General features: G+C 43.3%; 1 protein-coding gene across 4 annotated transcripts in view; it reads left to right on the top strand.

The window, feature by feature from the left end:
* Positions 1–22,323, top strand: part of LOC111977078 (protein kinase C and casein kinase substrate in neurons protein 1-like) — a 60,712-nt gene that overhangs the window by 26,350 nt on the left and 12,039 nt on the right. For all 4 annotated transcript variants that reach the window (XM_024006378.1, XM_024006379.1, XM_024006376.1 and 1 more), the window contains 3 exons: positions 10,921–11,050; positions 15,878–16,034; positions 18,133–18,377. In XM_024006378.1, coding sequence (XP_023862146.1) covers positions 10,988–11,050; positions 15,878–16,034; positions 18,133–18,377 — 465 coding nt within the window. In that variant the 5' untranslated portion in view covers positions 10,921–10,987. The remainder of the gene's footprint in view (positions 1–10,920; positions 11,051–15,877; positions 16,035–18,132; positions 18,378–22,323) is intronic.

The following is a 22,323-nucleotide window of genomic DNA, read 5'->3' as shown; positions in this document are numbered from 1 at the left end:
CAGACCGCACCACCCTCTGGAGAGCCTTACGGTTGTGGGCGGAGCAGTTGCCGTACCAGGCTGTGATACAGCCCGACAGGATGCTCTCGATTGTGCATCTGTTTTGGGTTTTGGGTGACAAGTTTTGGGTGACAAGCCAAATTTCTTCAGCCTCCTGTTGCGCCTTCCTGTTGCGTCTTCTTCACCACCATGTCTGAGTGGGTGGACCATTTCAATTTGTCTGTGATGTGTACGACGAGGAACTTTAAAACTTTCCACCTTCTCCACTACTGTTCCATCGATGTGGATGGGGCGTGCTCCCTCTGCTGTTTCCTGAAGTCCACGGTCATCTCCTTTGTTTTGTTGACGTTGAGTGAGAGGTTGTTTTCCTGACACCACACTCCGAGGTTCCTCACCTCCTCCGTAGGCTGTCTCATCGTTGTTGGTAATCAAGCCCACTACTGTTGTGTCGTCTGCAAACTTGATGATTGAGTTGGAGGCGTGCATGGCCACGCAGTCGTGGGTGAACAGGGAGTACAGGAGGGGGCTGAGCACGCACCCTTGTGGGGCCCAAGTGTTGAGGATCAGCGGAGTGGAGGGGATGTTTCCTACCTTCACCACATGTGGGTGGCCCGTCAGGAAGTCCAGGACCCAATTGCACAGGGCGGGGTTGAGACCCAGGGCCTCCAGCTTGATGATGAGCTTGGTACTATGGTGTTGAATGCTGAGCTGTAGTCAATGAACAGCATTCTTACATAGGTATCCCTCTTGTCCAGATGGGATAAGGCAGTGTGCAGTGTGATGGCGATTGCATAGTATGTGGACCTGTTGGGGCGGTATGCAAACTGAAGTGGGTCTAGGGTGGCAGTTAAGGTGGAGGTGATATGATCCTTGACTAGTCCCTCAAAGCACTTCATGATGACATAAGTGAGTGCTACGGGGCGGCAGTCATTTAGTTCAGTTATCTTTGCCTTCTTGGGTACAGGAACAATGGTGGCCATCTTGAAGCATGTGGGGACAGCAGACTGGGATAGGGAGCGATTGAACATGTCTGTAAACACACCAACCAGCTGGTCTGCGCATGCTCTGAGGACGCGGCTAGGGATGCCGTCTGGGTCAGCAGCCTTGTGAGGTTTAACACGTTTAAATGTTTTTCTCACGTCGGCCACGGAGAAGGAGAGGGGGGCTTAGCCGGCTCTGGAGGATCCAGGGATCCATAGGCTAATTGGAGGGCCAGACTGACAGACCGGTAGACGGACCTATGATCTCACTGAAATGAGAATCACACCAATAATAATGGGTGGGTCATAGCTTGTGAGTGATGTTATCTAGAGAACTGGACCAACAGGTTGAAGTGTGGAATTTCATCTCTTACTTTCTCATCGGCCTATTGACATCTTGAAAAATAAGTACTGTGAGTGTTATAGTACAAACAGTGAAGTAGATTCTCACTCTCGTCTTGGCTCCGCTGGCTGAAATATTGTCTGTAGCATATCAAACAGATTTAATGCCTTTGCTGAGTCATGACATCTGATTATTATGCCTGATATAGATCTTATTGCCCAAAAGAATTACAGGGCAATGACTCTGACAGTACACAGAGAGACCCTGAGCTCTTTCTTCACCCACAGGTCTCTGTGTATACACCTGCTCTTCAGCACAGCTGTAACCTTTACTCTGGCAAGGAAATTGTCATTTCTGGAGGCGGAGGGCAAACCGTGTGTCCTCTTTCTCTCTGCATGAGGAGTTCTCTTTTCACAGAGAATATGAAAAGAGCTGGCAATATTATTTCATCGTCGAACAACAGTATTTTAAGGTATCTCTCATAGTAAATCTGTCAGTGTGATCCGCAGTGACTGTAAATATTGTGTTTGACAAACTGCACTGCATTACTGTGCGGCTGATTCAGCCATTGCTGTACTGTAACTGCAGTATAGCTGCTCTGCCTGTGCTCCTGCTAATGTCACGATTCATCACACAGGGTACAAAATGTTCCCTGGTTCAGATTGAGATGAGTAGCCCATCATCGAGGCTTCGAGGTTATATACTGCAGAAATGTGTTCAAAGTAAACACACTGTAGAAACACTGTACCTCTCTATTGCATACTTTTTCAAGTAGCAAGCACAGCCACACAAACCACACAAATTCAGTCTTAATGCCAACTGCTCATGATTATTGTGGCGTTGTGACAGATTAAGACTGAAAAGTTTTAGCTGTTATCTATCATGTGCATATAAATTGGCCTCTGAGTTCCACCAGTCCCATCTTTCAGGTGTAAAGGTCACTAATTTGTCAGGTTGGCTCAAACTGATCACAGCACTCACCTTATGCTGGGGCGGCAGGTAGCCTAGTGGTTAGAGCGTTGGTCTTGTAACCCAACACTCACCTTATGCTGGGCGGCAGGTAGCCTAGTGGTTAGAGCGTTGGTCTTGTAACCCAACACTCACCTTATGCTGGGGCGGCAGGTAGCCTAGCTGCTTAGAGCGTTGGTCTTGTAACCCAACACTCACCTTATGCTGGGGCGGCAGGTAGCCTAGTGGTTAGAGCGTTGGTCTTGTAACCCAAAGGTTACAAAATGTTCCCTGAGACCCGTGGGTGAAGAAAGAGCTCAGGGTCTCTCTGTGTACTGTCAGAGTCATTGCCCTGTTGGTTGCAAGATTGAATCCCTGAGCTGACAAGGTAAAGATCTGTTGTTCTGCCCCTGAACAAGGCAGTTAACCCACTGTTCCTAGGCCGTCATTGAAAATAAGAATTTGTTCTTAACTGACTTGCCTAGTTAAATAAAGATAACAAAATGCTGCTCCCTCTGAAGATTTACTCAACATGGTCGAGTATGGGTATGCAACATGGGTTGCACATTTTGTGGAATATTCAGAGGGGGAAACTTTCAGGGGGAATTAACTGGAATATATGAGAATTAACGGAAATATATGCACATTAATATTAATACCATTTAAATGTAGATGTTTTTTGCATTGGATATATTTACCATATCATATGGAGACAGAAACATAAACCTTATCATACCTTATCATAAGTAGACATCATTGCAAATGATTAAATCCTTCCAATAGAAAWAAAAAAAARAATTTAGTTACAAATTGAACTTTAATTAATTGAGTTGACTCTTCACATGGGATGATTTCACTGAACAACAAAAGGGAATATTGAATGATCCCCATTGCATCTCCCAAAAATGTTTTCAACATACATCTGTAAAATGATAGTCTAGAAACTAAAGCTTTGGTTCTCTTCCTCTCAGACTTCCATGTCTTTTCCCTGGACCTCCTCAATGTCCACCTCTTGAATATCAGACTCTGAGGCCTCATCTTCACTGTCACTTTCCAACCTTGTTGAGGATGGCTCGTTGTCAGGTTCAAAAAGCCTCAAATTTGCCCGGATGGCCACCAATTTTTCAACACTTGTATTGGTCAGCCTGTTGCGTGCTTTGGTGTGTGGGTTCCCAAACAAGGACCAGTTGCGCTCTGAGGCGGCTGATGTTGGTGGGATTTGGAGGATGATGGAGGCAACAGGGGAAAGAGTCTCAGATCCACAAAGTCCCTTCCACCAGGTGGCTCATGAGATATGTTGGCACGACTGCCATATTGCATCTCCATCCCAAAGCCCTTGCTTGGAAGTGTACATCGCCAGACTGCCAAGAACCTTGCCCTCATCCAGGCCAAGGTAGCAAGACATGGTAGTGATGACACCATAGGCCTTGTTGATCTCTGCACCAGACAGCATGCTCTTGCCAGCATACTTGGGGTCCAAAATGTACGCTGCAGCATGTATGGGCTTCAGGCAGAAGTCTTCACGCTTTTTGATGTATTTCAGAACTGCAGTTTCCTCTGKTTGGAYCAACAGTGAAGTGGGCAGGGCAGTACGGATTTCTTCTCTTACATCTGCAAGCAGAGTCTGAACATCAGTCAGGATGGCATTGTCTCCCTCAATCCGTGCAATGGCTACTGCTATAGGTTTCAGGAGTTTCAGGCTGCTTACCACTCTCTCACAAAATACATCATCCAGGAGGATCCTCTTGATGGGGCTGTCCATATCTGCAGACTGTGATATAGCCATTTCTTGGAGAGACGCCTTCCCTTCCAGGAGACTGTCAAACATGATGACAACACCACCCCAACGGGTGTTGCTGGGCAGCTTCAATGTGATGCTCTTATTCTTCTTACTTTGCTTGGTGAGGTGGATTGCTGCTWTAACTTGATGACCCTTCAAATACCTAACCATTTCCTTGGCTCTCTTGTAGAATGTTTCCATTGTTTTCAGTGCCATGATGTTCATGAGGAACAGATTCAATGCATGAGCAGCACAGCCAATGGGTGTGATGTGAGGGTAGGACTCCTCCACTTTAGACCAAGCAGCTTTCATGTTCGCAGCATTGTCTGTAACCAGTGCAAATACCTTCTGTGGTCCAAGGCCATTGATGACTGCCTTCGGCTCATCTGCAATGTAGAGACCGGTGTGTCTGTTGTCCCTTGTCTCTGTGCTCTTGTAGAATACTGGTTGAGGGGTGGAGATGATGTAGTTAATTATTCCTTGCCCACGAACATTCGACCACCCATCAGAGATGATTGCAATGCACTCTGCTGTCTCTATGATTTGCTTGACCTTCACTTGAACTCTGTTGAACCCTGCATCCAGCAAATTAGTAGATAAAGCATGTCTGGTTGGGGGGGGGGGGTATGCTGAATGAAGAACATTCAGAAATCTCTTTCATTACACATTGCTTGTGAGCATCAGAGGTGAACCAGTTGCGTACACAGCTTGAGTAAGACATTCATCAGCGTTTCTCTGACTACGTTCTTCCATCGAGTCAAAAAAACTTCTGATTCCGGGAGGATCATGAGCTGTTGCTATCGATAAGGTGTCTGATTCATCATTTTCACCTCGAATAGAAGTAGAGGGACTTTTGTCGGGGTTGCTTGTTGTGAGCGCTGAGGGAACTTTATGCACTTGGCCAGATGATTCCGCATTTTTGTTACATTCTTCACAATATGATTTGGCACAGTATTTGCAAATGTACATAGATTTTCCTTCTACATTAGCTGCAGTGAAATGTCTCCACACATCAGAGAGTGCACGTGACATTTTCCTGTAAAGATGAGTAAAAAATAAAAAAATACAATGCCATGTACAGGTAAATAGTTAAGCAGTTAGATTAAACAACTCCTTTGTAAGATACATGTTTTAAAATGAAACATGTATGGAAACAGGTGAATTAACAATCCTCAGTTAGCAGGCTCAAGCAAGCTAAAATCCACATGGTAGCAAAAACTAACTAGCAGAAATTGTTAACAAGATAGAAATGATTTGAAGACACTTTGAGGTAGGCTACTATTTACTTGTTAACAAAACATKATGTATGTCGTATAAAATATATTCACCCCACCCAGTATTGTAATCAAAACTTACCAGAAAGCATGTAGTCCTTGGCTCAGACAGTGTAGTAGTGTGGGCTAAATAGCATCTCATTAGTGTGCAAGATCTTGAGAATCAGCTGTACATGTGATGGAAGAATGCACTGTGCATGCGAAGGGTTGCAATTCCATTGAATTGGGGATAGTTTAACCACAATACCTAGAATTGCCTTATGTGTATCCCACAAAAAAAGGTTCACTTTTATAAGCTAACTTTTTTGATGAATTTAAGCAAAATTCCCCAAATTCCTGGCCTTAATTTCCCATGGAAAATTTTCGATTTTCYACCCTTTGCACCCCTAATGGTCAGAGTGTTAGTTAGTTCACCAGGTGATTCCAGTACCAGTCAAATGTTTGGACACACCTACTCATTCAAGAGTTTTTCTTTATTTTTAATATTTTCTACATTGTAGAATAATAGTGAACACATAAAAACGATGAAATAACACATGGAATCATGTAGTAACCAAAAAAGGATAAAACAAATCAAAAAATATTTTACATTTTAGATTCTTCAAAGTAGCCACGCTTTGCCTTGATGATTGCCTTTGACAGCTTTGCACACTCTTGGCATTCTCTCAACCAGCTTCACCTGGAATGCTTTTCCAACAGTCTTGAAGGAGTTCCCACATATGCTGAGCACTTGTTGGCTGCTTTTCCTTCACTCTGCGTACCAACTCATCCCAAACCATCTCAATTGGGTTGAGGTCAGGTGATTGTGGAGGCCAGGTCATCTGATGCAGCACTCCATCACTCTCCTTCTAGGTCAAATAGGCCTTACACAGCCTCGAGGTGTGTTGGGTCATTGTCCTTTGGAAAAACAAATGATGGTCCCACTAAGCGCAAACAAGATGGGATGGCGTATCGAATGCTGTGGTAGTCATGCTAGTTAAGTGGGCCTTGAATTCTAAATAAATCACTGACAGTGTCACCAGCAAAGCACCATCACACCATCCCCTCCGTGCTTCACTGTGGGAACCACACATGCGGAGATCATCCGTTCACCTACTCTGCATCTCACAAAGACACGGCGGTTGGATCCAAAAATCTCACAGTTGGACTCATCAGACCAAAGGACAGATTTCCACCGGTCTAATGTCCATTGCTCGTGTTTCTTGGCCCAAGCAAGTCTTTTCTTCTTATTGGTGTCCTTTAGTAGTGGTTTCTTTGCAGCAATTCGACCATGAAGGCCTGATTCACACAGTCTCCTCTGAACAGTTGATGTTGAGATGTGTCTGTTTCTTGAACTCTGTGAAGCATTTATTTGGGCTGCAATTTCTGAGGCTGGTTACTCTAATGAACTTATCCTCTGCAGCAGGGGTAACTCTGGGTCTTCCTTTCCTGTGGCTGTCCTCATGAGAGCCAGTTTCATCATAGTGCTTGATGGTTTTTGAAACTGCACTTAAAGAAACTTTCTTCAAATGTTCCGTATTGACTGACCTTCATGTCTTAAAGTAATGATTGACTGTCGTTTCTCTTAGCTTATTTGAGCTGTTCTTGTCATAATATGGACTTGGTCTTTTACTAAATATGTCTATCTTCTGTATACCAACCCTACCTTGTCACAACACAACTGATTGGCTCAAACACATTAAGAAGGAAAGAAATTCCACAAATTAACGTTTAACAAGGCACACCTGTTAATTGAAATGCATTCCAGGTGACTACCTCATTTTTATTTTATTTTAAATGTGACCTTTATTTAACACTTTTTTTGGTTACTACATGACTCCATATGTGTTATTTCATAGTTTTGATGTCTTCACTGTTATTCTACAATGTAGAAAGTAGTAAAAATAAAGAAAAACTCTTGAATGAGTAGGTGTGTCCAAACTTTTGACTGGTACTGTATGCTAGATGGAGAAGTCAGCATAAGGCCAAACAGACATAGGTTATCACCTTTACTCCTATAAATGCCTTACTAACTTAGTAGGTTCGTTCCACGAAATGAGTCACTTTTGCCTCCCTTTGATATTTTAAGTAGAGATGTGGCACCAATATCGGTCTTTAAAAGCATGTTTTATTGAATGAAGTGCCATTTAATATAGAACACATACAAAATTCAATAAAGTGCCCAAATCCAGCATTTTGACATGTCCCTCTGTGCACTCTGTATTAGAGGTCGACAGATTAATCGGAATGGCCGATTAATCGGGGCCGATTTCAAGTTTTCATAACAATCGGATATCGGTATTTTCGGGCACCGTTATGCCGAATTCTTTTTTTAAATTTTTTTTTCCACCTTTATTTAATCTTTATTTAACTAGGCAAGTCAGTTAAGAACACATTATTATTTTCAATGACGGCCTCGTTTCAGGGGCAGAAAGACAGATTTTTAACCTTGTCAGCTCGGGGGAACCAATCTTGCAACCTTACAGTTAACAAGTCTCTAACACTGATTACATTGCACTCCACGAGGAGCCTGCCTGTTAGCGAATGCATTAAGCTAAGGTAAGTTGCTAGCTAGCATTAAACTTATCTTATAAAAAACAATCAATCAATGACTGTCATTGCTCCAATGTGTACTTAACCATAAACATCAATGCCTTTCTTAAAATCAATACACAAGTATATATTTTTAAACCTGCATATTTAGCTAAAAGAAATCCAGGTTAGCAGGCAATATTAACCAGGTGAAATTGTGTCATTTGTCTTGCGTTCATTGCACGCAGAGTCAGGGTATATGCAACAGTTTGGGCCGCCTGGCTCTTTGCGAACTAATTTGCCAGAATTTTACGTAATTATGACATAACATTGAAGGTTGTGCAATGTAACAGGAATATTTAGACTCATGGATGCCACCCGTTAGATAAAATACGGAACGGAATAAACATTTTGTTTTCGAGGTGATAGTTTCCGGATTAGTCAAAGGTATATGGTTTAGAGAGAAATAGTCGACGTGTTATAATTCCTGTAATAACTTGCGGCTGAACTTGAAAGGTGTTCCTTCGTTATTTTACTGTTCATGTCTTCCATAGAGAATGTCTTGATCTACTTCAAATAAAGTCTGTTTCGTGCAGGCTTAAACCGCCTCGACGTTTTGATACCCGTGTAAATCTCACTAGGATAAGGTAACGTTTGTCAACATATTTTCATAAATCCACTCTACAAAAAAAATGATCTTCGCTTGTATTTAGCCAATATTGATCAGAGTTACCTTGTCCTATGGATATCTACACAGTTATAAAATTGGCAAGGTGGTGTAAGCCTACACGAAACACAGACCTTATTTTAAGTGAATCTAAAAATATCCTATGGAATAAATGAAGGAACCGCTTTTCAGATTTTGCTAGAAGGTGTCATGGGAATTATGACTCGCACTTTGGTCGTCAATTCTTACCATGCCCATTATTAAAATAGGATTTCCTGCATATAGAAATGACAGTTTTTGTTTTCAACATTCATCACAGGTAACTTAAACCCTATTTTTATTCAAACAGTTGAGAGTATTTGTCTCCTAAGCAGACTCTTCAGTATCATTGTCACTTCAGAGTTGTGTGTATTTATGTATTATATTAAGTTAAAATAAAAGTGTTCATTGTTCATTCAATATTGTTGCAATTGTCATTATTACAAAAATGTGTGTGTGTGTGTGTATGATATACATATATATATATAACATTTTTTTAAATATATATATATATAAATCGGCCGATTTAATCGGTATCGGCTTTTTTTGTCCTCCAATAATCGGTATCGGCGTTGAAAAATCATAATCGGTCGACCTCTACTCTGTATCCACATTTCCACCATCATTGCAAAGTCCTAGTTTTGTGTTTAATTAATGTGATTAGTGATTAATTTTAAGAAAATAAAAACACCTGTCCCTCATTTTAAGGTCAACCCTGTTACGTGAACTCTCATTTTAATATGGTGAAACTATTGCTTTGTAAATATCTAATAGCTAAATCATAGTGTAAAATCAGATGAGCTGGTTCTAATCCTTATAGCCATTGTCTGGTGTTTTGTGGTGGAAAACTGAAGTGTGTCGAGCATATCACGTCAACCCTGTTATCCACGGATAGACAGGCGAGAAATGTTTTAACAATAAACTGTTCTTTTGTGAAGCTTGCATTCAATTGCCCCTCACTTTTGCACACAACAAGATGCCATTCCCCCTGTCACAAGGGGATTTATGGCTGATTTAAGATTAAATCACCAACCCTGTTGTGGTCAACCCTGTTCGGCACTAAATAGGCACTTGCTATAGTAATTTTTTTATTTAACAGTCAGAATGGGAAAACGTGCTCGTCATAACAGAATGTTAAAACTAGGTGAAAAAAAAAAAAAAAAATCAACCAAGTTACACTACCCAAAAGGGACACATTTGTGGAATGACCTAGTAAGTGTCTTACTATTTTTTAATGTTTGAGGAAACATGTTCTGTTCTTAATCAAGTGGAGGGTCTGTTGTTGGGCTGGTACACATACTCTCGATTCTGGCTTAATTCCTTTCCTACCTTGTTTGGGAACCATTTAACAATGTTTAATGTAGTGTATCCCTCCATGTGCTTGCTGTTTTGAGCTGGGTCGTTGTTGTGGAGACTTCCAGGCCTGAAGGAGATGCCACTAATGAACAGTTCATTGAGACAGTAAAGGAGAGCAAACTGAATTAGGTTTCAATTAGAGCTCAATACAAGAATAAACGCTAACCAGTCTGTGCTATTTTATTCTTCGTTGGGAAGAATCGACCAGCCGTCAAAGGAATAGATACAAATCGCCTCAAATCTTGGAGGAAAGCCAGGAAGCACTATATGTTTTAGAGAGGAAGGGTTTACAAATGAATTGGCAGTTTAATCACATTGTTAGAAGGCACCGACAGTTATATAACCTTAGATGTTTATGTGAAATAAATTAAACCAGGACTGCAATATGTTTATTTTGGTCTCTTTTCTGATCTCTGGGCTGTGTAACTTCATGTAGACTTTTTAGAGAAAGATATAGTGTGTGGGTGTGAGTGGTGTGCGTTCCTACCAGTCTGTCTGTGTGGGTCTATGTGTGTGTGCATGTGTGTTAGTACAGTATGCAGGTGTGTCTGTGTGCAGTGAGTATGTGTGTAATGTAGCACTCTTCCAGAAGGAACAGGTCATGGGACAGGGACAGTTTATGCTGAGCTACTGTACGGTACGATACAGGGTCAGAACTCCATGATTACAGTGATGCTGTGCTCCCTGTGGTGTGCTGTGGTTTCTGGGACACGCGTGTGGAAGATGGCCTTTCTGTTCCTCGGGGCCACAGAGCAGTGTGCATGGGGATAGAAGACCTATTTTAACTTCATTATTAGAACTGTCTCAGAGCCTCCAAAGGAAGCCTTTCATCAGTYCTGCTCACTGATTGGCTATGGAAAACATATGGTTTCTGAATACCATAGAGAGCCCAAGTATTGTATTTCATAGCACATCATAAATTATGAATGTTGTAGGATGTTCTACTGTATTGTATTTTCTACATGTATATGTATTGCAATCTCACTCTCTCCTCTTTCTCTCTCTCTCTCTTTCTCTTCCAGTGTGTGAGGGACCCAGCTCTGCTGCTGACACATTTAGAGTTTAGCCTGCTTTGCCACAACCAGGAAAATGTCGGGGTCCTACGATGAATCTGCTGCTACTGCTGACGACGCTATGGACAGCTTTTGGGAGGTACTTCAGAAACACCATCCATACAGGTCATCTGGGCTATGAAGGAAAACCTATAGACCTTTATCAGCCAAGTCACACACAACGCTCCCTCTTTAGGAGACATGAGTCATAGGATCACTGGCCACCATCATCCTCTCTGGTGAAAAAGCTATTGACAACATGATAATATAGGTCATGTAATTTCATTTCCATGAGGATCAATAGGAATATGGTTGGTTAATCCAATACGTTGATGTTGTTGCACAGAAAATATCCAATTAGTGCTATGGAATTCACTATAGAGCACTATAGAGTCCCTTTTGTGTCATCGTAGGAGGAGGGTCACAGAGACCGACCGACAGAGCCTCTCAGTTAGAAGCAGCACTGAGGCAGCCATTCAGCCCACATGCACCTGCCCTAAAATCTATATACGGCCAAGAAAGCTCTGGCCACAGCATACTGAATAGCATAAGGACTCTTGTAGGGCTAGATGTTTGGTTTAAAATGAAAAACACGTCTGACAGCAAAAATACAAAACTGTATATTATCTAAATACTGTAAAGTCTTCTTAAAGGGACTTTGTTTTTGACACAGACACTGTACCCCACACCAGTCCCACCCAGCCTAGGGCCCATCCTCTCTGAGTGGACTGAGTGGTCTTTGTCTGTGGGCTGCATTCCTGTCTCTGCCTCGTCCTGTCAGTGTCCTATCTCTGATAATCTGTCTGCCTGCATTAGAGCACAGTAAAGGATTATAGCAGTCAGTACACGAGCACACACACACAGACGTGTGTGTGCGCGCACACAGAGGGGCACACACACATAAATGCGTGGGTCATTACAGTGCCTTCGGGAAAGACTTTTGACTTTTCCCACATTTTGTTAGGTTCCAGCCTTATTCTAAAATTGATTAAATTGTTTTTTTTGTCCTTTATTAATAGCTACATACAATACCCAATAATGACAAAGCAAAAACTGTTTTTATACATTTTTGCACAAAAAAAATGAAATATCACATTTACATAAGTATTCAGACCGTTTACTCAGTACTTTGTTGAAGCATCTTTGGCAGCGATTACAGCCTCGAGTCTTCTTGGGTATGACGCTACAAACTTGGCACACCTGTATTTGGGGAGTTTCTTCCATTCTTCTCTGCAGATCCTCTCAAGCTCTGTCAGGTTGGATGGGGAGAGTTTCTGTACAGTTACTTTCAGGTCTCTTCAGAGATGTTCAATCGAGTTCAAGTCCGGGCTCTGGCTGGGCCACACAAGGACATTCAGAGTCTTATCTCGAAGCCACTCCTGCATTGTCTTGGCTGTGTGCTTAGGGTTGTTGTCCTGTTGAAAGTGAACCTTTGCCCCAGTCTGAGATCCTAAGTGCTCTGTAGCAGGTTTTCAAGGATCTCTCTGTACTTTGCTCCGTTCATCTTTGCCTCGATCCTGACTAGTCTCCCAGTCCCTGCCGCTGAGTAACATCCCCACAGCATGATGCTGCCACCACCATGCTTCACTGTAGGGATGGTGCCAGGTTTCCTCCAGATTTGACACTTGGCATTCAGGCCAAAGAGTTCATTCTTGGTTTCATCAGACCAGAGAATCTTGTTTCTCATGGACTGCGAGTCCTTTAGGTGACTTTTGGCAAACTCCAAGTGGGCTGTCATGTGCCTTTTACTGAGGAGTGTCTTCCGTCTGGCCAGTCTACCATAAAGGCCTGATTGGTGGAGTGCTGCAGAGATGGTTGTCTTTCTGGAAGATTCTCCCATCTCCACAGAGGAACTCTAGAGCTCTGTCAAAGTGACCATTGGGTTCTTGGTCACCTCCCTGACCAAGGCCCTTCTCCCCTGATTGCTCAGTTTGGCCAGGCAGCCAGCTCTAGGAAGAGTCTTGGTGGTTCCAAACTTCTTCCATTTAAGAATGATGGAGGCCACTGTGTTATTGGGGACCTTCAACCCTGCAGAAATGTTTTGGTACACTTCCCCGGATCTGTGCCTCGACACAATCCTGTCTCGGAGCTCTACGGACAATTCCTTCAACGTCATGGCTTGGTTTTGCTTTGACATGCACTGTCAACTGTATGACGTTTATAAAGACAGGTGTGTGCTTTTCCTTAATCACGTCCAATCAATTGAATTTACCACAGGTGGACTCCAATCAATTTGTGGAAACATCTCAAGGATGATCAATGGAAACAGGATGCACCTGAGCTAAATATTGAGTCTCATAGCAAAGGGTCTGAATACTTGTGTAAATAAGGTACTTCTGTTTTTTATTTTTAATCCATTTGCAAACATTTKWAAAAAAKCTGTTTTTGCTTTGTCATTATGGGGTATTGTGTGTATTGAGGACATTTACAGTAGCTTGCGAAAGTATTTACCCCCTTGGCATTTTTCCTATTTTGTTGCCTTACAACCTGGAATTATAATAGATTTTTTTGGGGGGGGTTGTATCATTTGATTTACACAACATGCCTACCACTTTGAAGATGCTAAATATTTATTATTGTGAAACAAACAAGAAAAAAACWGAAAAACAGAAAACTTGAGCGTGCATAACCCCCCCAAAGTCAATACTTTGTAGAGACACCTTTTTGCAGCAATTACAGCTGCAAGTCTCTTGGGTTTGTCTCTATAAGCTTGGCACATCTAGCCACAGGGATTTTCGCCCATTCTTCGAGGCAACCTGCTCCAGCTCCTTCAAGTTGGATGGGTTCCACTGGTGTACAGCAATCTTTAAGTCATACCACATTCTCAATTGGATTGAGGTCTGGGCTTTGACTAGGCCATTCCAAGACATTTAAATGTTTCCCCTTATGTCACACCCTGGCCATAGAGAGGCTTTTATTCTCTATTTTGGTTAGGCCAGGGTGTGACTAGGGTGGGCATTCTAGTTTCTTTATTTCTATGTTTTCTATTTCTTTGTTTTTGGCCGAGTGTGGTTCCCAATCAGAGGCAGCTGTCTATCGTTGTCTCTGATTGGGAATCATACTTAGGCAGCCTTTTCCCACCTGTGTTTGTGGGTAGTTATTTTCTGTTTAGTCTCTGTTACCTGACAGAACTGTTCGCTTTTGTTTTGTTACTTTGTTCGAGTGTTTTTTGATAAATAAATAATCATTAACACTTTTCACGCTGCGCTTTGGTCCACTCCTTCTGACGACAGGCGTTACACCTTAAACCAATCGAGTGTTGCATTAGCAGTATGCTTAGGGTCATTGTCTTGCAGGAAAGGTGAACCTCTGTCCCAGTCTCAAATCTCTGGAAATCTGAAACAGGTTTTCCTCAAGAATTTCCCTGTATTTAGTGCCATCCATCATTCCTTCAATTCTGACCAATTTCTCTGTCCCTGCCGATGAAAAACATCCCCACAGCATGATGCTGCCACCACCATGCTTCACTGTGGGGATGGTYTTCTCGGGGTGATGAGAGGTGTTGGGTTTGCGCCAGAAACAGCGTTTTCCTTGATGGCCAAAAAGCTCAATTTTAGTCTCATCTGACCAGAGTACCTTCTTCCATATGTTTGGGGAGTCTCCCACATGCCTTTTGGCAAACTCCAAACATGTTTGCTTATTTTTTTTCTTTAAGAAATGGCTTTTTTTCTGGCCACTCTTCCGTATAGCTCAGCTCTGTGGAGTGTACAGCTTAAAGTGGTCCTATGGACAGATACTCCAATCTCCTCTGTGGAGCTTTGCAGCTCCTTCAGGGTTATCTTTGGTATCTTTGTTGCTTCTCTGATTAATGCCCTCCTTGCCTGGTCCGTGAGTTTTGGTGGGCGGCCCTCTCTTGGCAGATTTGTTGCGGTGCCATATTCTTTCCATTTTTTAATAATGGATTTAATGGTGCTCCGGTGGATGTTCAAAGTTTCTGATATTTTTTTATAACCCAAACCTGATCTGTACTTCTCCACAACTTTGTCCCTGACCTGTTTGGAGAGCTCCTTGCTTCATGGTGCCGCTTGCTTTGTGGTTTTGCAGACTCTGGGGCCTTTCAGAACAGTTGTGTGTGTATATATAATGAGATCATGTGACGGATCATGTGACACTTAGATTGCACACAGGTAACTGATTATGTGACTTCTGAAGGTAATTGGTTGCACCAGATCTTATTTAGGGGCTTCATAGCAAAGGGGGTGAATACATATGCACGCACCACTTTTCCATTTATTTATTTTTTATTTCACTTCACCGATTTGGACTATTTTGTGTATGTCCATTACTTGAAATCCAAATAAAAATCAATTTAAATTACAGGTTGTAATGCAACAAAATAGGAAAAACGCCAAGGGGGATGAATACTTTTGCAAGGCACTGTATTATATTTTATTCATTTTAGAATAAGCCTGTAACTTAACAAAATGTGGAAAAAGTCACAGCAATGGCCACACACACAAAGCCGCTGCCATTGCATAACTACACATGCACAGGCATGAGCCGCCCCCCCCCAACCCCCCACCTCCCTCTGTCATGCACCAGGAGCTTATGTCCCCTGCAGGCACTGCAATGCCTATGTTAAGGTGGCATCTCTTAAGGTGGTATGAGAATGATGAAAGTGAGTACAGGTGATTCTTTATTGTTACTCCAGGGTATTAGTAGATAATTTATCATTTCTGTCACTACCCCAGAGTTAAACGATTTATTTGATCAATTTTATCTCCATTTCTTATTTGACTCTCGAGAGAGAAAATTATTTTACAGTTTATGTTTTTTAGTTATTTCCACCTAAAGATAWCTTAGTGCTCTTAGAGATTTGGCATATTGAGTATTGCACTTGACTGCATCCTCATCCTCAATCATTGATATGTAGGGAAGCCTTGTTTTGCTCTTGTACCTCATTAGTCTACCCTCTGACCATTCTCAGGTAGGGAACTACAAGCGCGCCGTTAAGCGGATTGACGACGGCCACCGGCTCTGCAATGACCTCATGGGCTGCCTTCAGGAACGTGCCAAGATTGAGAAGGCCTATGGTGACCAGCTGACCGCCTGGTCCAAGAGATGGAGACAGCTGATCGAGAAAGGCCAGTATTGGGATTGTCTGTTTGGCGTCTGTTTTGAGGTCTTCATCCCATGTTAAATTCCTTTGATTTAACTCACTGCTCAGCTCCACTTGTCCCGATTTGTATTGTGAGTGTTTTCTGTAAGATGAGGAGGCTTAACTTATGCAAACTGGAATGGCTCATAAGAGCAGGAGCGTGAGACAGCTTGATGTACAAGTAGCGTGAGACTGCTTTATGTACAAGTACACCCCCTGGAAAGGACGCTAGTCTATCGCAGGGCCTTACCCCCAATCATCTCCTTAATACTAAAGGCCAAACAGAGACGCATTGGATCCCATTTCTTCAGTCTTTGGTATGACTCGGTTGGGGATCAAACTTCCAACCTTTCAACCTCAGGTCGGACACTCTGACCACAAGGCCGCTGAGTTGGTCACGTTCACATTTTCAATCATTTTTTCTGCCACCTACGGTGGGGAGAACAAGTATTTGATACACTGCCGATTTTGCAGGTTTTCCTACTTACAAAGCATGTAGAGGTCTGTAATTTCTATCATAGGTACACTTCAACTGTGAGAGACGGAATCTAAAATCCTGAAAATCACATTTGTATGATTTTTAAGTAATTCATTTGCATTTTATTGCATGACATAATTATTTGATACATCAGAAAAGCAGGACTTAATATTTGGTACAGAAACCMTTGTTTGCAATTACAGAGATCATACGTTTCCTGTAGTTCTTGACCAGGTTTGCACACACTGCAGCAGGGATTTTGGCCCACTCCTCCATACACACCTTCTCCAGATCCTTCAGGTTTCGGGGCTGTCGCTGGCAAATACGGACTTTCAGCTCCCTCCAAAGATTTTCTATTGGGTTCAGGTCTGGAGACTGGCTAGGCCACTCCAGGACTTGAGATGCTTCTTACGGAGCCACTCCTTAGTTGCCCTGGCTGTGTGTTTCGGGTCGTTGTCAGGCTGGAAGACCCAGCCACAACCCATCTTCAATGCTCTTACTGAGGGAAGGAGGTTGTTGGCCAAGATCTCGCGATACATGGCCCCATCCATCCCCCTCAATACGGTGCAGTCGTCCTGTCCCCTTTGCAGAAAAGCATCCCCAAGAATGATTTTCCACCTCCATGCTCACGGTTGGGATGGTGTTCTTGGGGTTGTACTCATCCTTCTTCTTCCTCCAAACACGGCGAGTGGAGTTTAGACCAAAAAGCTCTATTTTGTCTCATCAGACCACATGACCTTCTCCCATTCCTCCTCTGGATCATCCAGATGGTCATTGGCAAACTTCAGACGGGCCTGGACATGCGCTGGCTTGAGCAGGGGGACTTGCGTGCGCTGCAGGATTTTAATCCATGACGGCGTAGTGTGTTACTAATGGTTTTCTTTGAGACTTGTGGTCCCAGCTCTCTTCAGGTCATTGACCAGGTCCTGCCGTGTAGTTCTGGGCTGATCCCTCACCTTCCTCATGATCATTGATGCCCCACAGGTGAGATCTTGCATGGAGCCCCAGACCGAGGGTGATTGACCATCATCTTGACTTCTTCCATTTTCGAATAATGGCGCCAACAGTTGTTGCCTTCCTCACACCAAGCTGCTTGCCTATTGTCCTGTAGCCCATCCCGAGCCTTGTGCAGGTCTAAATTTTATCCCTGATGTCCTTACACAGCTCTCTGGTCTTGGCCATTGTGGAGAGGTTGGAGTCTGTTTGATTGAGTGTGTGGACAGGTGTCTTTTATACAGGTAACGAGTTCAAACAGGTGCAGTTAATACAGGTAATGAGTGGAGAACAGGAGGGCTTCTTAAAGAAAAACTAACAGTCTGTGAGAGACAGAATTCTTACTGGTTGGTAGGTGATCCAAATACTTATGTCATGCAATAAAATGCAAATTAATTACTTAAAAATCATACAATGTGATTTTCTGGATTTTTTGTTTTAGATTCCGTCTCTCCACAGTTGAAGTTTACTCTATGATAAAATAAAATTACAGACCTCTACATGCTTTGTAAAGTAGGAAAACCTGCAAAATCGGCAGTGTATCAAATACTTGGTTCTCGCCCACTGTATATGTTTTGATTGAATGTCCCCCTGTGATATTCTCTAACCCCAGGACCCCAGTATGGCACCGTGGAGAGGGCGTGGCTGGGTGTGATGACCGAGGCTGAGAAGGTGAGTGAGCTGCACCAGGAGGTGAAGAACGGCCTGCTCAACGAAGACCTGGAGAAGGTCAAGAACTGGCAGAAGGAGGCCTACCACAAGCAGATGATCGGAGGCTTCAAGGAGGCCAAAGAGGCCAAAGAGGCCGACGAGGGCTTCAAGAAGGCCCAGAAACCATGGGCCAAGAAGCTCAAAGAGGTAAGTGGACAGGAAGTTTTAGGGAAGGGGATCTGTTGTATCCTCCTTGCAACATCATGTGTTCTTACATGGCTAACATGAATATGAGTTACTTTTAGAGTGATTGGGAAAACCACTTTATTATTAAATACAAAGTGTACAATACAGTGAATGTATGAATGTGGGTAGCTATTTGACGCACTTTGGCTGTCTTCATGACTGACCTCTGTGACTACAACTGGTTGATTAGTCTATTTGGTTGTGCATCAGTCTGTCTGGCTGCAAAGGTACTGCATGGGAGTAGGATGGGTGACGCACACATTACACAGCTGTCATTGGACTGGGACTCGCTGGAGTCAAATCAAATCAAATTTTATTTGTCACATGCGCCGAATACAACAGGTGTAGACCTTACKGTGAAATGCTTACTTACAAGCCCTTAACCAACAATGCAGTTTTAAGAAAATACCATAAAAAATAAGTAAGAGATAAGAATAACATATAATTAAAGAGCAGCAGTAAATAACAATAGCGGGGCTATATACAAGGGGTACCGGTCCAGAGTCAATGTGCGGGGGAACATTGAGGTTATTGAGGTGTCGAGGTAATTGAGGTAATATGTACATGTAGGTAGAGTTATTAAAGTGACTATGCATAGATAAATAACAGTATCAGCAGCGTAGAAGGGGCATGGGGGAGGGGGTAATACAAATAGTCTGGGTAGCCATTTGGTTAGCTGTTCAGGAGTCTTATGGTTTGGGGGTAGAAGCTGTTTAGAAGCCTCTTGGACCGAGACTTGGCGCTCCGGTACCGCTTGCCGTGCGGTAGCAGAGAGAACAGTCTATGACTAGGGTGGCTGAGTCTTTGACAATTTTTAGGGCCTTCCTCTGACACCGCCTGGTATAGAGGTCCTGGATGGCTGGAAGCTTGGCCCCGGTGATGTACTGGGCCGTACGCACTACCCTCTGTAGTGCCTTGCGGTCGGAGGCTGAGCAGTTGCCATACCAGGCAGTGATGCAACCAGTCAGGATCTCTCGATGTGGAGCTGTAGAATCTTTAAGGATTCTGAGGACCCATGCCAAATCTTTTCAGTCTCCTGAAGGTGAATAGTTTTTGTCGTGCCCTCTTCACGACTGTCTTGGTGTGCTTGGACCATGTTAGTTTGTTGGTGAGTGACGCCAAGAAACTTGAAGCTTTCAACCTGCTCCACTACAGCCCCGTCGATGAGAAGGGGGGCTGCTCGTCCTCCTTTCCTGTAGTCCACAATCCATCTCCTTTGTCTTGATCACGTTAGGGAGTGGTTGTTGTCCTTGCACCACATGGCCACTCCTGACCTCCTCCCTATAGGCTGTCTCACGTGTTCGGTGATCAGGCCTACCACTGTTGTGTCATCAGCAAACTTAATGATGGTGTTGGAGTCGTGCCTGGCAGTGCAGTCATAAAGTGAACAGGGAGTACAGGGAGGTACTGAGCTCGCACCCCCTGAGGGGCCCTGTGTTGAGGATCAGCGTGGCGGATTGTGTTGCGTTACCTACCCTTACACCTGGGGCGCGGCCCGTCATGGAAGTCCAGGATCCAGTTTGAAAGGGAGGTGTTTAGTCCCAGTCCTTAGCTTAGTGATGAGCTATTGAGGGCACTATGGTGTTGAACGCTGAACTGTAGTCAATGAATAGCATTCTCACATAGGTGGTCCTTTTGTCCAGGTGTGAAAGGGAGGGGTGAGTGCAATAGAGATTGCAAATCTGTGGATCTGTTTTGCAGCGTATGCAAATTGGAGTGGTCTAGGGTTTCTGGGATAATCGGTGTTATGTGAGCCATTACCAGCCTTTCTAAGCATGGCTACAGACGTGAGTGCTATGGGTCGGTAGTCATTTTAGAAGGTTACCAAAATCAAATCAAAATCAAATGTTATTGGTCACATACACATGGTTAGCAGATGTTAATGCGAGTGTAGCGAAATGCTTGTGCTTCTAGTTCCGACAGTGCAGTCAATATCTAACAAGTAATCAAACCATTTCCACAACTACAACCTAATACACACAAATCTAAAGAGGTGAATGAGAATATGTATGAGCGATGGCCGAGTGGCATAGGCAAGGTGCAATAGATGGTACAAAAAATGTACAGTGGGGAGCAACAAGTATTTGATACACTGACGATTTTGCAGGTTTTCCTACTTACAAAGCATGTAGAGGTCTGTAATTTTTATCATAGTACACTTCAACTGTGAGAGACGGAATCTAAAACAAAATTCCAGAAAATCACATTGTATGATTTTTAAGTAATTAATTTGCATTTTATTGCATGACATAAGGATTTGATACATCAGAAAAGCAGAACTAATATTTGGTACAGAAACCTTGTGTTGCAATACAGAATCATACTTTCCTGTAGTTTCTTGACCAGGTTTGCACACCACTGCAGCAGGGATTTTGGCCCACTGCTCCATACAGAACCTTCTCCAGATCCTTCAGGTTTCGGGCTGTCGCTAGGCAATACGGACTTTCAGCTCCCTTCAAAGATTTTCTATTGGGTTCAGTCTGGAGACTGGCTAGGCCACTCCAGGACCTTGAGATGCTTCTTACGGAGCCTCCTTAGTTGCCCTGGCTTGTGTGTTTCGGTCCTTTGTCATGCTGGAAGACCCAGCCACAACCCATCTTCAATGCTCTTACTGAGGGAAGGAGGTTGTTGGACAAGATCTCGCGATACATGGCCCCATCCATCCTCCCCTCAATACGGTGCAGTCGTCCTGTCCCCTTTGCAAAAAGCATCCCAAAGAATGATGTTTCCACCTCCATGCTTCACGGTTGGGATGGTGTTCTTGGGTTGTACTCATCCTTCTTCTTTCCTCCAAACACGGCGAGTGGAGTTAGACCAAAAAGCTCTATTTTTGTCTCATCAGACCACATGACCTTCTCCCATTCCTCCCTGGATCATCCAGATGGTCATTGGCAAACTTCAGACGGGCCTGGACATGCGCTGCGTTGAGCAGGGGGACCTTGCGTGCGCTGCAGGATTTTAATCCATGACGGCGTAGTGTACTAAGGTTTTCTTTGAGACTGTGGTCCCAGCTCTCTCAGGTCATTGACCAGGTCCTGCCGTGTAGTTCTGGGCTGATCCCTCACCTTCCTCATGATCATTGATGCCCCACGAGGTGAGATCTTGCATGGACCCCAGACCGAGGGTGATTGACCGTCATCTTGAACTTCTTCCATTTTCTAATAAATGCGCCAACAGTTGTTGCCTCTCACCAAGCTGCTTGCCTATTGTCCTGTAGCCCATCCCAGCCTTGTGCAGGTCTACAATTTTATCCCTTATGTCCTTACACAGCTTTCTGGTCTTGGCCATTGTGAGAGGTTGGAGTCTGTTTGATTGAGTGTGTGGACAGGTGTCTTTTATACAGGTAACGAGTTCAAACAGGTGCAGTTAATACAGGTAATGAGTGGAGAACAGGAGAGCTTCTTAAAGAAAAACTAACTAGGTCTGTGAGAGCCGGAATTCTTACTGGTTGGTAGGTGATCAAATACTTATGTCATGCAATAAAATGCAAATTAATTACTTAAAAATCATACAATGTGATTTTCTGGAATTTTGTTTTAGATTCTGTCTCTCACAGTTGAAGTGTACCTATGATAACAATTACAGACCTCTACATGCTTTGTAAATAGGAAAACCTGCAAAATCGGCAGTGTATCAAATACTTGTTCTCCCCACTGTATATACATACATATGATATGAGTAATGTAAGATATGTAAACATTATTAAAGTGCCTTTATTTAAAGTGGCATTGTTTAAAGTGACTAGTGATCCATTTATTAAAGTGGCCAGTGATTGCGTCTCAATGTAGGCAGCAGCCTCTCTGAGTTAGTGATTGCTGTTTAGCAGTCTGATGGCCTTGAGATAGAAGCTGTTTTTCAGTGTCTCGGTCCCAGCTTTGATGCACCTGTACTGACCTCGCCTTTTGGA

Source organism: Salvelinus sp. IW2-2015, linkage group LG17 (assembly GCF_002910315.2).
Source record: "Salvelinus sp. IW2-2015 linkage group LG17, ASM291031v2, whole genome shotgun sequence".
Classification (NCBI taxonomy): Eukaryota; Metazoa; Chordata; class Actinopteri; order Salmoniformes; family Salmonidae; genus Salvelinus; species Salvelinus sp. IW2-2015.
Note: the sequence above shows the minus strand (reverse complement) of the source record. Positions and strands in the feature narration are given on the sequence as shown.